Here is a 12,982-nt window from a genome sequence, read left to right as displayed (position 1 = left end):
GGGGAGGCAAGGCTCAGAAGGCCACTGGGATGGACAGGGAGCTCTGCAGGGGGCTCCCCAGGGATTAGGATGGAAGGAAGACCTGAGTGGGGCTGTAGTTTCAGGAAGAAGGCAGTATCCTGGCAGAGACAGGCAGCGGGTACGGTCAGCTGCAAAGCAGGATCTTTGGAAAAGACAAGGATTTCCTAAAAGAGACACAACGTGTGGCACAACGGGCATGCAAGCAAGGCCTGAAGAAGAAAGCAGACCTTGAGGAGACACACCCCCGGCCCCAGGAGTTGGGGTCAGTTGAGTGTGAGCTAGTGGGGTGCAGCCAGGCAGAGCGGTTTCATGGCAGCACAGCAAAGAACCCGAGAAGGCCCCCCATGCCCACAGTTGGCTGATTATTGCCTGGGGCTCCAGAGCATCCACGGAGGGCCGCACAGGGGAAGGCAGGAGCAGGACGGGCCTGGGGAGGTGAAGGCTGACCTGACCTGCTAAGAGACAAGCAGAGAGGGAGGGGAAAGTCTTGTTCCTGCCAGGACATTGTTAACGGGAGGAGTGAGGAGGCAGCAGGTGAAGAGAGTGTGGCGTGGAGGGCAGAAATCAGAGCGTTTTCGGGTCTGGTGCTGACCTGCTATTGGGAATGAAAATCAAGACTCAGGTGCATTCTGGTCCCTTTCTCAGGGATAGCTGACCACCACCCGCATCCCTACCTGGCCTGGTGATGCCATTCTTCCTAGGCCCACTCACCGCTGCAGCTGCTTTACTTGGACTTCCTCTCCTCATCCGACCACAGATCAGAACTCTGCTGCTCGATGCTGCCCAGGGAGAGTGTGCACCCACGTGCGCATTGCACCCCACTGCCCAGCACACCCAGGAGTGAGAGTGAGGGGCAGCTGGGAGAGTTGGAAAAGGGAGCTCTTATGTGGCCACCACGGGCTTCCCCACTAGCAGCCACACGGTGACTATCCAGCTCATTATGCAAGTTCTAGTTCTTCATACAAGAGGTCACAGGAGGAGCAACAGCAACCCACCATCCCGGGGATCCTCACTCATGATTTGAAACCACCCCCAGCAGGTTCTGGGGTGTTTGGCAGAAGCTGGCAACCATTCTTGGGGGGGAGGAACCCAGGAGGGGATGCTAGCTAGCATGCATAGGCATTGCAACTGGTGATCTGAAGGTCCCCTGCAGCCCTACGGCCTACATCCCATAAAGAGGGACCGTCTCCTCCTCACCTCATCTCCAGCATTCCTGCTTCCTCGGGCTTCTCCAGGAAGAAGTAAGTGCATCTCACTAGAAAAAACAAGAAAGCAGCCCTTTGCTGATTAAACACTTACTAAGCAGATACTGTGCCCTGGGCACCCAGTTTCAGAAATGAGTAAAACACTGGCCTTGCCTTCAAGGAACTCAAGAGACCCTGCGGCAGCCACAGACTCTTACAGAGCAATTGCCACCAGGGGTTGCAAGAGCCTAATGTGCGGTGGGGATGGGGGATGTACAAAATGCTATCAGAGCTGGAGACGAAAGTCCCTAATACTCGGGGTGGGACTGTGAAGGTGACATTAAAGTTGTGCCTTGAAGGAGGCCAGGAGTGCAGCAGGACAAGGCCATGGGAAACCGCCGGTGCAAAGCAAGGAGACCTGGAACAGCAGGCTGGTGGGGACCAGTGACTAAACAGCACAGCGTGAACCCAAAGAGTGTTCGGCTTAAGGGTGGGGAGAGCTGAGCCGACTCCCTGAACTGTTAGGACTTAAACCTGAGAAGGCCCGGCCGCGTTTTCACTAGAGGATTGTTGGGGACAGATCTGTGACTTAGAAACTGAGCCAATGGAACGTGGACGACAGACCTGAGGGAGGAAAGACAGAGCCTTCCAGGTTGGTCAGGAGGCTCATGGAACAGTGCAGGCTCCAGACCACGAGCCCCGAGTTCTGGAAGTAGCAGCGGGGATGCAGGACGAGGAGCAGTTTTGTCTCATCAGGTACTCCAGAGGCAGGGACCCAGAACTTGGTTATGAAGTCAATGCGGGAGACTAGATAAGGGGAGGGACAGAGGAGTAAAGCATGGCAGCACTACAGAACCTGAGCCCCGGACTGAGAGGGAGAAGAGAGTTTGAAAAGCAAGTGTGCCAGGGAAGTTGGGCTGTGTGTCGGGCGACTTACAGGAGGCAAGACATTAAGAGTGTGGATGTTTCTCATCACCTGCAAAAGAGGCGTTAAAAAGACGGTCCCTCTGGACCCCAGCCTCGCCCTGCTTCTCCCAGCTCCGCCCTGCTTCTCGCGCAGCTGCTTTCAAAGCCCCGCCCCCAGCCCCTCCCAGCGGTTTCTTTCTCCCCCGCCCTCCTACTCTCAGCGGACTCCTGCCTCCCCCTGCTGGTTCTCGGGAGTCCGCGAGCAGCTTCTGCAGCCTCTCCTCCCTCAGCTCTCCCACCGCCCTGCCCGCAGTGGTTTCTCTCAGCTCCGCCCGGCCCTGCCCCAACCCACACCTCTTATCCTAGCCCCGCCCTCAACACCGTCCCCAATTGTTTCTCTCAGTCCCGCCCTTCCCCTCCCCCAGCTCCACCCTCCTCCTCTCAGCCCCGCCTTCACCCACTCCCCAGCAGTTTCTCCCAGCTCCTCCCTGCTGGTATAGCAGCTCTGGACCCAAAACTCCTGCCTGGTGGCCTCGTCCCGCCCTTCCCCTTACTCTTCCTCCCTCCGGTACCTTTTCCTCCTTCCGGTTCTTCGCCCAGGTTGCCGGTCTCGAGCTCCCCTGGCCTTGGCCTGGCTGGCTGGCGCGCATGAGGGCCTGGTAAAGGGAATAGCGTCTCCTAGCAGCCAGGGCGTGCGTACGTGCGTGATGTCGTCAGTGCGTGTCTTCGAGAATGCGAGATTCATAATGACTTGGCTGTCTATATGCATGGCTGAGTACGTGCCTCTTGCGTGGTGTGCGTACATGCGTGATTACGTGTCCTCGTGCGTTCTTCGTGAAAGGGATGACGGGAGCTGCATTAAAGCGGTAGTTTTGGACCGCTAGCACTTGTCACTGGCCACCGGTTTCCCGGAGTTAGCGGCAGCGACTTTGCAGCCTCGACACTGGCCAGGCGCTCCCTCTTCTCACCGCGGCCCACGTCTCCTCGTTTGGGAGCCCATTGTCCTGGCTCCGGTGGCCTCGCTGGGTCTCGGGGAGGCGGAGTACTGTTCTTCCCTGTGGCGAAAAGCCGGAGTCGGCCCTGGGCACCCACGACTCGCAGGGTCCGTGGTTCCGGAGGCCATGAGACCTGCCGGGGCTGACAGGTGCCAGGGCCCATGATGCAGGAGCCTGTGTGCTCAGCCTTCTTGCGGACCGTACCTGAGGGCTGGGGTTTCCCTGGATGTGGGACTGGGAACCCGTGCGGGGCGCGACCAAGGCTCCTTTTCCTGCCCCCTGCTCTTGCCAGGGTCTTGGCTCCGCTCCTTCTAAGCAGGTGTACCCGCGACGTGCGTCTGCGAGTAGAAAGCCCGTGTGCTGCTCCACACACAGCGGCCCCACCTCAGCCTGGTCTTCCCTGCCTCCCATTGGCCCCTCTGCTGTGAGCTCGCCTGGACCCGAGGCCCGGCGGTGCACAGCTCTGTGGCCTGTGGCGCCGTGCTCAGCGTGACCTACCCAGAATTAAGCTGAGGACAATGGGATTTAGAGCCCCAAACCCTCGCCCCTCGACAATGAGAGGGGAAGTGTCATTTTTCTCCCTTCAAATGGAGCGTGCTCAGCTGCAGGAATGCTGTTCAACGTGGTGAAATGATTTTCTGTTCTGCGGGCTGGTGCACCCTGTGTCCTTGACCCAGACAGGTGCTGAGGGTCCCGCTGCTGTGATTAGCCGAACCAAACTGTGAGGTGCACGTGTGTGTTACTGATAAGACCAGCCCTCCTAGCTCTTCTTGGTTTCCAATGCCTGCTAAGTAGATGACCTTCTTCGGGCCATGAACCAGCTTTGCTGTCTTGTACTTAATGACCTTTCCTCTTTATCTTCCTTGTTGTGCAGGTAAAGAAGCTAAGTGGAAGAGTGTTTCTCCCTCAGGGCGCAAAGGAGGTACTCCCTGCAGCACCAGGTAGGAGGGGACTTAATCCCCTTCTTACCCTTTCTCTCAGGGCGCAAAGCAGGTACTCCCTGCAGCACCAGGTAGGAGGGGACTCAACCCCTTCTTGCCTTTTCAGTTACATCAGTTCCCACTAGGAATTCCACACACACACAGTTTGCATTTGTTCCGATTTTGTGGTGATGATGAGAAAAGGGTTGGCTAAGAAACTGGGCGGCAGAAAAGAGGCATTTACTGTAGCCATGTATCCCGATGGAAGTGGCCAGGCCTTGTGGGGGACATTCAGCCTCTGTCAGAAGTAATCCAGAACTTTGGGACCTGGTGATGTTTTGTCACCCATCAGGAGAATAATGAGGCTCAGGGGCCACAAGTGTGTGAGGAAATGGCGCCATGGATGGGTTGGTCGAGGGTACACAGGTGAGTCTTTGTGGAAAGTCATTTGCTGGCAGATATCAGCATCTTAGATGGGCATGCCAGGTGGCGAGGCATTCCCTTCAGCATGTCTTCACACAGCAAGTGTTAGAGGTAATGTCATTTCTAGTAGCAAAAGTGGGGAGCAGCTTGTAACTCTGCATCAGTGGAGGAATGGTCAGGCAAATTATGAGATGGCCAACAGTGAGATATCACACAGGCAGTGTAAAACAAGGTAGATGAAGATTGTCAGGTGGAAAGAATGGACTTGATGTGCTGTCAAATGGAAAACTCATGCCCTATCCTGTGGAGATGTGTTGGGAACAGCAGTTTGCCAAGATGGCTGAAGCAAAGGACCATAAAGGGGCTGGCTTAAACAACAGACAATCATTGTTCTGGAGGATGGAAGTCTGAAATCAAAGTGTTGGCCAGGTTTGTTCTGTGGGCTGTGGAAGACAGTCTGGTCTGTCCCTATCTCTTAGCTGCAGGCGGCTAGCCGGCAATCTTTGGCACTCATTGGCTTGTAGAAGCATCTCCCTTATCTCTGCCTTCATCTTCTCATGGTGTTCTCCCTGTGTGCATGACTGTCTCTGAAATCCCCGTTTTCATACGGACGCCAGCCACATTGGACGTGGGTCCACCCTAATGGCTTCAGTCTCACTTGATTGCCTCTGTAATGACTCTGTCTTTATATATAAGGCCACATTTTGAGGTTTAGGACTTCAACATATGCGTTTTAAGAAGACACAATGCAACCCATCAGAACTGACAAAGGCCCTGAGGTAGAAACAAGCTTGGCATGTTCCCTCAGGGGATGGAAGGCCCCTGTGGCTGCAGGGTGGTGAATAAAGGGGAGAGGAGAGGACATGGCTGGGGTAGGAAGGCAGATCAGGAGGGACCTTGAGTGCCCTGAGAGGAAGTGTAGATTCTGTTCTAGTTGGGGCAGGGAGCCCTTGAAAGCTTTCAGTAGAGGAGTGACATAATCTCATTGTCCCTGTACCAAGATCATTCTGATGGCAGTGTGGTCACAAGATTACAGAGGACAAGGGCTGAGGCGGGGCTGGGGGTGCTATCAGGAGACTTCTTCAGAAGGCAGGGGGTTTTAGGGGATTGGATTGGGATTGTGGCCATAGAGATTATGGAAAGGGATCAGATTCAGTGTCGGTTTTGGACACAGTGCCACGGGATGTGGGCCGCAGAGAGGGAGGGCAGAGAGCAGCTAGGTCTGGGGCAGGAACACTGCGTAGCTGGTGATACCACTCACAGTGGAAGGGAGGTAGACTTGGTGGTGGTGGTTGGGGTCCTGAGTATGTACAGACCTGTCCACCTAAGGCTGAGTCTGAAGGGGCGTGGCCCTGCACCACGGGATTCAGAGCAGGCTGGTGAGCAATGTGGGGGTCCCAGAAGGAGGGAAGGGGTGTGCTCAGCCCTGCTGGGGCTGCCGAGCATGGAATAAGATGAAGACAGGACTGGCACGAGGCCGGCCGTGGGTGCTTGTGGGGATAGGTCAGTCAGTGGAGTGGGTGGAGGGGGGGGGAATAAGGGGAGAGGGGGGGGGGGGGGGGCAGGAGGTTCAGAGAGGAAGTAGAGACTGTGCATGTAGACAGCTTTTCTGAGGTCTCGGCTGTTCAGGGTTTAAGAGAAGGGAGGCAGAGCAGGAGGCGTGCGTGTGCTCAGAGTAGGGATGCTCAGCAAGCATAGATGGTGGCTGGTGGCACCCAGGGCCCGGAGTGAGCCAGAGGAGCAGGGTCCAGAGCACAGCAGGCAACCGGCTTGGCTGGGGCAGCTCACCCCAGAGGCGGGAGATCCTGGCGCTCAGAAGGCTGCACTGCAGATTGGGAAAGGAGTGACTGCCAGGCAGCTTTGGTCCTGTCAAGGCTTTGTCTCATGAGGGTGGGTGTATTTTCTTAAAATCATAGAATGTATTAGAGGTCGAGTTTATGTGCTGAAAGGAAGGACAGAGAGATAGTAACCAGAATGGAGGGGGGCGGCTCAAGGGTGGAGTTCAGGGCCATGGGGCGGAGCCACAGGCCTGATGATGGTGACGACGGTGAGGGGCGAGGGGAGCCACTATTTGTAAGTGTTCTCTTAGGTGCCAAGTACTGGGCTGGGTGCTCTTCGTGCCTTGTCTGCCATCCTCACAGCCATGTGGAAACTGAGGCATCTCAAGAGTCTATGACTGGGCTGAGGTTCTGGCTTCAAGCCCAGGGCTCCTTCCGAGGCACAGGGCTGTCCTTCATGCAGGAGGAGGGGACCCTCTCCCAAGCCACACACGCAGGAGGCCCTCTGTCATAGCACTGACCACATGCTATCCTGCCTGTGCCTTTCTCTAGCTGTCTCCGCCCTACTCCAGACCACCCCAGAGACTCTGTGGGATGAACCTGAGTCAGCCGACTCCCAGCCCCTTCCCTTGGACCTGCCGTGGCTCGGGACATCAGTGACAGACGGAAGCAGCGGACCATCAGGGTCAGTGGGATTTAGGCCACCTGAGAGACACGGGGGGAAAGTCAGGCCACTGCCCGTGAGCTTGGAGGGCTGGCATGTGACGCGCTTCTGTGCTTCTGCAGGCCACAGGAGGCCCGGGGCACTTGCGAAGATGGAGTCAAGACTGTGGAGACGCGCTGGCGTTCCCTGCTGAGCAGCCAGCGGAACCGTACCATCGCCATCCACATTGCTCACAGGGACTGGGATGACGATGCCTGGCAGGAGCTGCTGGTGGAGAGGCTGGGGATGACTCCTGCTCAGATTCAGGCTTTGCTCAGGAAAGGGGAAAAGTTTGGTCGAGGAGTGATAGCGGGTAAGTGACGATGTGCCAAATGTGCAGACAACGCCTAGAGTTGCCACCCAAGATCTTGCTTGGGAGTTTGGGGACTTTTGTTGTCGTCTGAACTGATTGGCATGTATACCACAGTTTCCTTTGGCAGCACACCTTCAAAGGGACGGCAAGGGCCCTGGGCTGGGGGTTGGCAGGCCTAGCTTCCGTGAGCTCTGGTAAATCATTTCTCCACTCTGGGCCTCAGTTCCTGTTTCTGATCTCAGTGAGAAACCAGGTCAGGTCCATGTGCATGTGGTGCTTGTGGTGTTTGGCTGTGTGTGTATGTGTGTGTGTGCATACATGTGTGAGTGCACATGTGTGGCAGAGACCATGAAAAGCAGCCCAGCCCACCGAATGGGTCAGGTGGCCTCTAGAGTTGGGCTGCCTGCCTGGCTTCACGAGCCTGCCCCAGCCCCACCACTCGCGGCACCCTGGGCAAGTCCCCTAACCTCTAGGTGACTGAGGCCTGACAACAGCATCTGTCCCCTGGTGACCTGTGCAGGCATCACCTGTAGCTTCCCAGGCAGTGGCTGGTGCCCTTCCAATCTGCAACCGCTGCCCTCGGAAGTCTGGCTTGGACCTGCCTCTTACTTGTGTGGCTTCGTCGAGGACAAGGCCCTCTCCTCTGCCTTTCTGGAGCCCTCCCCCGCCTCTCCCAGCATTTCCTGAATCGGGTTTGGCTCGTTATCAAAGCTATGGAAGAAGGACTTGACTCCCTTCTTGTCATTTTGCTGATGTCACCTTACTCTCTGGTTGTCACTTTGAGTAACCGTGTTGTCACATGGGCAGGCCTTGGGCTATGGAAGTGAAAGGCATTCATGTGTATCTCTCTTTGTGTACAGGACTCATTGACATTGGGGAAACTTTGCAATGCCCCGAAGACTTAACTCCCGATGAGGTTGTGGAACTAGAGAATCAAGCTGTACTGACCAACCTGAAGCAGAAGTACCTGACTGTGATTTCAAACCCCAGGTGGTTACTGGAGCCCATACCTAGGAAAGGAGGCAAAGATGTATTCCAGGTAGACATCCCAGAGCACCTGATCCCTTCGGGCCATGAAGTGTGACAAGTGTGGGCTCCTGAGAGGAATGTTCCAGAGAAACCAGCTAAATCATGACACCTTCAATTCACCATCCTGACGCAGACGTATATACATTAGGTTAAATCTGAATTTCCACTGCTTTGGAGAGTCCCACCCACTAAGCACTGTGCATGTAAACAGGTTTCTTTATTCAGATGAAGGAAGCAGCGGGAGGGGCTTTCCTTGTGTGATGCCTTTTTAGGCACACAGGCAATGTCTCAAGTACTTTGACCTTTGGGTAGAAGGAAAAGCTGCCAGTAAATGTCTCGGCACTGCTGCTAATTTGGGTCCTGCTAGTTTCTGGATTGTGTAAATAAATGTGTTGTAGATGACGGGTTAGTGTTTGAGACTTCGTTCTATGTTTTCCTCTGATTTGTTCTGGTCAAAACTCATCAAATGTATAACTGGCATCCAGGAGACATTGCAGAAAGTCTGAGACCTGGCACTGAATGTTTGCCTGGTAGTGACTAGCCATTAATCAACCGACTCAACCAGGATGAAGAGGGCCTCAGACTTAGAGCAGCTCTCTGTCCTTTCAGGTTACTCTCACTGTGTTGTGAAAGTATCTGTCGGTTTCTGAAGCATGTGTGTCACCTGCATCACATAGCTACTTCCTATCCTAGCAATATGTCCAAAATACAGCTCTGGTAGAGTGAGGTTAACTTGGAAATGTGATCAGTAGTGTTGTTTTATTTTTATTTTGTAGTCAACTATCTCGCTCTTAGATCGGAAGTTGGTGATTTAGCAAAGTTTCTAGATGATGGGCATTTCCCCCTAAGTGTTGACTGCAATGGCCCTTCTCTTCTGAGCCAGGATGTTATGGTGGTCGTACATCCCATGGCAGATGGGGTGGCCTGACTTTCAAGTGGACCTCTTTGGAGGCCCCTGGATGCTAGGCTAGGGGTGCTGAGCTGCTGATCAGACACTTCCTGGCAACATTGGGAGGGACCCATGAGGAAACAATCTCCTGTTTGAAGATACAGGAAGATACTGCCAGAATCAGGAGTGAGTCTATTCTTTCTCCTGACTAGCAGGCCAATCTCAGGGGACCAGGTCTTCCTGGGCTTGGCCTCGACACTTCTAGCAATATCCTTTGCTGAGTGTGTGAAAATGCTGCTTCTTCAAATAAACGAGGACAGTGGGGACCAAAACCTGTCTTGGACAGGATTTCCAGCCTCCCCTGGCTTGTGCCAATGAGATGTGTATAATATAGAAGGTTAAAAAGAACACAGACAACAGGTCTCATTTAAATTGTTTGTTATTTATTTCCATGGAATTTTGTTTTCCTTTATTAAGACCAAAAATGTGTTTCTCATTAGCAAATGGCAACTTTTATCGGTCATTAGTGGCCTGTGAGTTCACGGACTTGCATTGTTTCTGAACTGTTCACAGAATCTACACTTGTAATCTGAGGAGCCTTCCTGCTCCTCTTCATTGTCAGAGGGCTCATTTGGAGACATGACTGAGAGGGTGGCCAACAGAATGGAGTAACAGATATCGTACAAAGACAATATACTACCATTATCTGAGTAAACCGGGCTATTAGGCACTTGCCCTGTGCCTTCCATCCAGGCAGTAGCCGAAGATGCAAATGTGACATTCCCAGAGGTGCCCTCCCAACTTGGGCCATTTGGTTCCTGAGGGGGCCTATTTCCCAGGGGATGCCCAGTGATACTGTTCTTGGACCACATGCCAGAGAACATGAAGGACTGACTGCCACTGGGTCCCTGAACATTGGGGGCTCTCCGCTGACACATTTTGATGGCTTCTTTCTTGGCATTGATGTGATAGATACGTTGGGAGCGTCTTGTAGCTACCAGCTTCTTTCTCTTTGGAGTTGGGACACAGGTTGCTTGCTGAGCCATGTTTCTGAGGTCATCTTTTCTCTGGATATTCTCCAGGAGCCTGGGCTTGTCTCTCTGAAAATTGGAGTTGCGGTAGATCTGAAACAAAATGAAACATGTTAGTTGTTCAGGAATAAATTATTCCTTTCCCACCTCTCAAAATTATGATTTTGTTCTGCAATGGAGAAAAGAATGCTTTAAGTGGCAGCAAGTGTGGTTATGCCCTACCTCATGACCTGACTGGAGATAAACAATTCATAGGTCAAGGCAGTAATATATAAATAACATGGATTTTGATATTAAACTGCAACCCCCTTAGAAGTAATATGTAGGTCTGCATAATATGGTGCTTATATTATCTCTAAGGGGGTTGTAGTTTAAGCAAAATCCATACTTTTTAAGTTCTGTACTTTTCATCTTTCAATAAACAATATTTTATATTTTAAAATGCTATCTTTGATACTTAAGCTCTTACGGTATATTATTTATATTGGTGTCCTATGAAGATATGTTTGAGAAGGAGAGAAAAGGGATCACAGAAATTACAGAAATGCTTTCTACTTTACCATCATTTTCTTGTTTCCTTTGCTTGGGCGTGTTTTGCAGAATCCATAGAGGTTCATTTGGCGAATGAAACTCTTCAAGCTGTCTGTTTCGAAGATCCTCTCTGCACCTCTCCGTTGAAGAACTTCCCTCTGGAAGAGATCCTTCTCGATGATCACGGCGTCTCCATCATCGTTCCAGCTCACAGACTTGAATGTTTCTTCCTCCACGATCATCCAAAGCTTTCTTGGGAAGGAGAGCCTAAAAAGGTTGTGGTTGTCTTCCGTGTTGACCACGCATTGGTTTCGGTCTTCTGGTGGTGAGTTAACTTGGGAGCCTGGATCTTGGCTCATGGCGTGGTCCTCATGTCTGTATAAAACCTCACTGGAATCTGGATTTGGATCGGGTGAAGAACTAAATGGGTCCCCCACACTGGTCGGCTCTCCACCAACAGACGGGGCCAGCTTGTCTTCGTATTCCTGTTCAGTGTTCTGACTCGCCATGGAGCTACACCAGAATCAGGAGCATTTTGTACCCTAGACCCTTATCACTGTCCTAGCAAGTCCAAAATGCCTTCAGTCAGAGTAGGCGTGCCCAATAAATACCGTCCACAAAATTCTAGAGTCTCGGTATTGGGGCAACCAGCGGCTTAACTCACCATCTGCCGTATTTGTCACACGATGTCACAAAGGTGGCTCTCAGCCAATCTGGAGAGGGGGCCCTGGCCAGGTGTTGGGGGAGTAGACAGGTGGCATGGCCTTCAGCTTCTCCTTTTTCTAAAAGTATAAACAAGCATGGTTCAAGTTCCCAGAAAAGTCTCCCATCTTCTGACAGTCACATTGTGTCATAGGGCCAGGCCCCAGATAAGCTGAGAAACCATGGCTCTATGGCCACTCCCAACCCTGAAGACAGGGCAGGTCTGTTGCTGGTCTCTCTGATTTGCTCAAGGGCCAGCCTCCAGTTAGCTCTAGCTTGGGTTTCCCCAAGACTACCTGAGTCAGCCAGGCACGGTGGCTCATGCCTGTAATCGCAGCACTTTGGGAGGCCAAGGTGGGCGGATCACGAAGTCAGGAGATCGAGACCATCCTGGCTAACACAGTGAAACCCTGTCTCTACTAAAAATACAAAAAAATTAGCGGGGCGTGGTGGCGGGCGCCTGTAGTCCTAGCTAGTCGGGAGGCTGAGGCAGGAGAATGGTGTGAACCTGGGAGGCGGAGCTTGCAGTGAGCTGAGATTGCACCACTGCACTCCAGCCTGGGCGACAGAGCAAGACTCTGTCGCACAAGAAAAAAAAAAAAAAGACTGCCTGAGTCAGACGGGTCCCTCACAGGTGACTGTGCCTTCCAGGAGATGGTGGTCCCTACCAGACTGTTTGGCCTATTCTGGATTGGTAGCACCCCATTTTCCAGCCCCCCATCTCCTTCCCGCTTTGGTCTCTTCCAGCTACTGCTATTGGTCGGTGGGATGTGCTCCAGTGGGCCCAGATGAAGTGTTCCTTATTCCATTTGGTCGAGTTGTCCCCAGAGTGGTGCTGTGCCTGAGCTTGTTGGGAGCACTCCCCTCACTCCTCTACCACTATGTTACCCAGAGCACCATTTGTGGTTGGATGGCCACATCCTCAGCTGTGCTTTGGAGTCCCCTGTGGAGCTCTGCTTGCCCCTGCATCTCACCCTCTTGCAGATCACAACAGGAGATTACCTTTAGTTTCTATTCTTGCCTATAAGTACTGTTTTCATTGCTCAAGACATGTTCATTTCTGAGACCTGCTTTACACAAACTAGCCTAAGAAAAGTTTCTGCTTCTCTAGTTAGACCTGATTAAAGTAATCCAGCACAAAAGTGCCATCATTGTGTATTTGAAAACAGATGAGCGTATGAGTGTGTGTTGGGGTGGGCAGGAGGAGGGAGAAAGCCCAAATGAAAGTCATCTTCAACCCCAGATGAGAGGATACAACAGTCTTTCTGGTGATACATTTTCTCTAGCCATTAAAGACAACTTTGTTCTTAGTGTTCACTCTGTATAGGGAGACAGAGTGGTACAGTGGAAAGGCCCCAGGCTGAAAGGACCCTGGGTCCTTGTCCCACTGAGTAGCACCCTTTGCCCACTCAGGGTCGGCCCTGAGTGCGAAGAGGGTTGGAAGAGGCTCTTCCAAGGTGCTTTTCAATGTCAGGGCTCTCTAATCCTTCATGGTGCCCCCCATGCCTGGATGCAGGCTTGGTTCATGGTCATCAAGCTTTTTAAACAGGTTTACAA

The 12,982-nt window shown here is 52.8% G+C and overlaps 3 protein-coding genes across 9 annotated transcripts; 1 reads left to right on the top strand and 2 right to left on the bottom strand.

Annotated features, from left to right (window-relative positions):
* Nucleotides 1–6: 6 nt before the first annotated feature.
* On the bottom strand, nucleotides 7–3,029 carry LOC111533776. 7 transcript variants are annotated; one of them, XR_004229237.1, is made up of 6 exons: nucleotides 2,684–2,883; nucleotides 2,143–2,181; nucleotides 1,830–2,012; nucleotides 1,219–1,276; nucleotides 733–878; nucleotides 7–616 (listed from the first exon to the last, which is right to left on the bottom strand). XR_004229237.1 is itself a non-coding variant. In XM_026451925.2 (3 exons), exons 1-3 carry the CDS (start codon nucleotides 2,914–2,916, stop codon nucleotides 780–782), a joined length of 390 nt encoding a protein of 129 aa, XP_026307710.1. In that variant the 5' UTR covers nucleotides 2,917–3,029; the 3' UTR covers nucleotides 7–779. The 7 variants fall into 7 exon arrangements, 1 of the variants encoding a protein (XP_026307710.1); XR_004229238.1 differs by having other exon boundaries at nucleotides 7–613; XR_003308368.1 differs by having other exon boundaries at nucleotides 7–878.
* EOLA1 (endothelium and lymphocyte associated ASCH domain 1) lies at nucleotides 2,915–8,674 on the top strand. Its single transcript, XM_026451924.1, has 6 exons — nucleotides 2,915–2,918; nucleotides 2,996–3,213; nucleotides 3,981–4,047; nucleotides 6,780–6,912; nucleotides 7,014–7,243; nucleotides 8,104–8,674. Exons 1-6 carry the CDS (start codon nucleotides 2,915–2,917, stop codon nucleotides 8,325–8,327), a joined length of 876 nt encoding a protein of 291 aa, XP_026307709.1. The 3' UTR covers nucleotides 8,328–8,674.
* Nucleotides 8,675–9,582: 908 nt separating this feature from the next.
* On the bottom strand, nucleotides 9,583–12,232 carry LOC111535936 (heat shock transcription factor, X-linked member 3). Its single transcript, XM_023202182.3, has 3 exons — nucleotides 12,036–12,232; nucleotides 10,753–11,721; nucleotides 9,583–10,285 (listed from the first exon to the last, which is right to left on the bottom strand). The coding sequence occupies exons 2-3, from the start codon at nucleotides 11,230–11,232 to the stop codon at nucleotides 9,701–9,703; spliced, it is 1,065 nt and encodes a 354-aa protein (XP_023057950.2). The 5' UTR covers nucleotides 11,233–11,721; nucleotides 12,036–12,232; the 3' UTR covers nucleotides 9,583–9,700.
* Between the last annotated feature and the right edge of the window lie 750 nt (nucleotides 12,233–12,982).

The sequence above is a fragment of the Piliocolobus tephrosceles genome, chromosome 12 (genome assembly GCF_002776525.5).
Source record: "Piliocolobus tephrosceles isolate RC106 chromosome 12, ASM277652v3, whole genome shotgun sequence".
In the NCBI taxonomy this organism is placed as follows: domain Eukaryota; kingdom Metazoa; phylum Chordata; class Mammalia; order Primates; family Cercopithecidae; genus Piliocolobus; species Piliocolobus tephrosceles.
This window is presented reverse-complemented; position numbering and strand designations above follow the sequence as displayed.